The sequence below is a fragment of the Arachis ipaensis genome, chromosome B06 (assembly GCF_000816755.2).
Source record: "Arachis ipaensis cultivar K30076 chromosome B06, Araip1.1, whole genome shotgun sequence".
NCBI lineage: Eukaryota > Viridiplantae > Streptophyta > Magnoliopsida > Fabales > Fabaceae > Arachis > Arachis ipaensis.
The window spans coordinates 114,765,321-114,768,897 of NC_029790.2; the positions used below are offsets into that span (position 1 = coordinate 114,765,321).

Below are 3,577 nucleotides of genomic sequence, written 5' to 3' on the forward strand. Positions count from 1 at the left end.
ATTGAGAATATGACAATTAAAAACCCAAAAGACATGTTTTTCGCATATAATTTTATTGAAAAAAATTTTAAAAATTTAATTAATTAAACCACAATTATATAAATTAATTGATAAATTTCATACTTTTTAACATAATTTAAAATAACAAAATAGAATTTTTCGGCGCCCACGCTGGCTCGGACGCCTCTATTGACATTTTGTTCCATCCTCTCTAATGAAGCAAAATAAATATTGTGCCTAACATGCATCGATCTAACTAGAAATAATATATTTGCTATTTACCATATTATTATATATTCTTTTAAAAAGTCTAAGAACTTTTCGAAAAATGTTTAGTGATCAACAATTTTTTATTTTTTTTTCTTATTTTTGAACTAATATTAATTAATATATTTTTGCACTAAAAATATTTATCATAATAACCCAAGTAATTAGCATTTTATTCATCCTAAACAAGATTAATGCTAATCTCGGTTTGACAGATGTACTTTCCTTATTCGACTGTCATTACATAGCCACCACATATTCATCAATATTGAATACCATGTTCACACTATAACCGACCTTTTAGAAACTTTAGCAAGTGATTTTTATCAAATGTGGATAGGCCATTTCTATAGTGTTTATGAATTTTTGTTTTTATTTTTTTAGTAAGTTTTAATTTTTTTAAAATTATTTATTTTTATATTTTTAAATTAAATAATAATTTTTAATTTTTTTAATAAATAGACACCATTTTTTAGACACCATAACATTCACAACGTAAATATATGTGTGAGACTGAAATCTTTTGACCCGTCTCATCAATGACTTTAGCTCCGCCCATTTTCCAAAAATATCTCATGTAATATGTTGTACTATTTAATTTGATTTGCCAATTTAAGTAGCACACTACTTTCATTAATTTTGGTTCTGTCCAAAACATCAACACGCACCAACAACGAACAATGATTCTCTCTTACGCCCTCCTTGTTTTCCTTACACTACTCTTTTTCATCTTAACATTTAGAAAATCAGATCTACAAAGAAATCTTCCTCCTGGCCCACGGAGACTACCATTCATCGGCAACCTTCACCAAATTGGCGAGCTCCCCTATCTATCACTTCAAGAATTGTCAAGTCATCATGGGCCACTCATGTACTTGAAGTTGGGTTCTGTTCCTACTTTGGTGGTCTCCTCCGCCGAGATAGCCAAAGAGATCTTCAAGAACCATGACTTGGCCTTCTCCGGCCGTCCCAAACTTTATGCCGGGAACCGTTTGGGATACAACGGTTCAGCTATGACTTTCACTCCTTACGGTGACTACTGGAAGAAAATAAGGAAAATTGTGATGTTGGAATTGCTGAGTGCAAAGAGGGTTCAATCTTTTCAAGCTGTGAGGTTTGAAGAGGTTCAAGTTCTCCTCCATTCCATAGCACTTTCCTGCGGTAGTCCTGTTAACCTAAGCCACTTGACGCTTTCTCTTACCAATAATATCGTTTGTCGGATCGCATTAGGCACAAGGTATTGTTCAAATTGTTTTGTTTGGACGCATTAATTTTTCTTTAACCAGTTGCCAAAATAAGAGAAATGTTTAATAACAAATAAAAAATTCGACAAAAATAGTTATAATTTGTTTTATTTAACATTCATTCATTGTTACGATTATTAATGAATATTAAATAAAATAAGTTGTGACTGTTTTTTTTTTTTAATATTATTGCCAAAATAATATACAAATATAGATTAAGGATTTGAATTATTATTGTAAAAAATGAATAATTATGAGTTCAAAGAAGTTGGCTCATTATTTTTTTATTGGCAAAAATCAAACTCTTATTATTGATTTAGTATTTGACTTATTTCTGTAGTATCTCATTTAATCTGTTAATTTTAATTATCAATGATATTATAAGATAAATGTTAATAGTAAAAAAATATAATATTGCTAGAAGGTAATGAATCCTAGTGTTTCTCTTTTAGTTATTATTTATTCGACTTACATATGCATTCTAATTATTAATAGTTTAATACTTCTCTAAACAGATTTGGGGATGCAAGTAGTAAGTTCTATGAGATGCTTAGGGAAACACAGGAGTTACTGGGAGGATTCTGCTTGGCTGATTTCTTTCCTTGGTTGGGATGGCTCAACAAATTCAACGGTTATGAGAGTAGGCTAGAGAAGAACTTCAAAGAGTTGGATAACTTCTACGACAAAGTGATAAAGGAGCATGCAGTTAATAATGATGATTCTGAGAGGCTTGGTATTATGGAGCAACGTCATGATGAAGATCTTGTTCATGTTCTTCTTCGACTTCAAAAGGATTCAAATCAAGAGATAGCCCTCAGCGATGACCAAATCAAGGGTGTTCTAACAGTATGTATATATACGCAATAAATTTTTATTCATTTTATAAATTAAAGTAATTTTTTTGACTATATATGTATGTATCTTGTCGTTGCTCATGTTTAAACTTTAAACAATGATTACTGAAAGTCGGTAGCATTACCCTTTTGTGTGTGGTCGCCCCTTATGTATATTAGTATATGTACTCCATTCAATACAAAAATATTATTTATCTATTAAAAATAAAAATTAACTACCATATATATATTAACTTCTTCACCATTACATTTGGAAAATGTGGTGCACAAGATTTTGGCATACATAGGGCCACTAATCATATGTACACATGATGTAAATGCAGGATATTTTCATAGCTGGAACCGACACGGCAGCTGCCACAACGATATGGACAATGTCGGAGCTAATAAGGAACCCAGAGAAAATGGAAAGAGCACAACAAGAGGTAAGAGAAGTAGTCTTGTCGAAGAAAAAAGTTATGGTGGAAGAGAGTGACCTTCCAATGCTTCCATACCTCAAATCAGTAGTAAAGGAGGCACTAAGAATCCATCCTCCAGCACCACTCCTGGTCCCAAGAGAGACAATCCAAACCTGCACCATCAAAGGGTATGAAATCGCTGCCGGAACGAGGGTTTTCATCAACGCGAAAACCATAGCAATGGACCCAACTTGTTGGGAGAATCCAACGGAGTTCTCTCCGGAGAGGTTCCTTCATAGTCCAATTGATTTCGGAGGGCATCACGTTGAGATGTTTCCCTTTGGAGCTGGTCGGAGGGGCTGCCCTGGAGTGAACTTCGCCATGCCATTGGTTGAGCTTTCTCTGGCGAATCTTTTGTTCCGTTTTGATTGGAAACTGCCAAATGGAGTCGGAAGGGAAGAGCTTGACATGCAAGAAGCAATTGGCATTACAATGCACAAGAAATCTCCTCTTTGCCTCATACCTTCCCCCTCTTTTGCTTAGTATCTATTTTTCTTGTTCGGTTACCAAATTCAGTAATTAATATAAAATATGTATTAAAATATAAAATACATATTAATAATAAATTAAATAATATATATATTTATATACAAATACATAATAATTAATATAATAACTAATTTTTTGTGTGCACATAATATTTTTAATATTTAATGCATCCTATTCTTAAGCTCCTTCAACAACCATAAATTAAAGAGTAACTATTGAAACTCAACACAGAAATATCAATTATGAACACTTCTCCTTGGACTTC

At 32.5% G+C, this 3,577-nt stretch overlaps 1 protein-coding gene across 1 annotated transcript; it reads left to right on the forward strand.

Moving 5' to 3' along the window:
* LOC107604905 (cytochrome P450 71A9) lies at positions 820-3,377 on the forward strand. Its single transcript, XM_016306619.2, has 3 exons — positions 820-1,504; positions 2,027-2,357; positions 2,689-3,377. The coding sequence occupies exons 1-3, from the start codon at positions 948-950 to the stop codon at positions 3,304-3,306; spliced, it is 1,506 nt and encodes a 501-aa protein (XP_016162105.1). The 5' UTR covers positions 820-947; the 3' UTR covers positions 3,307-3,377.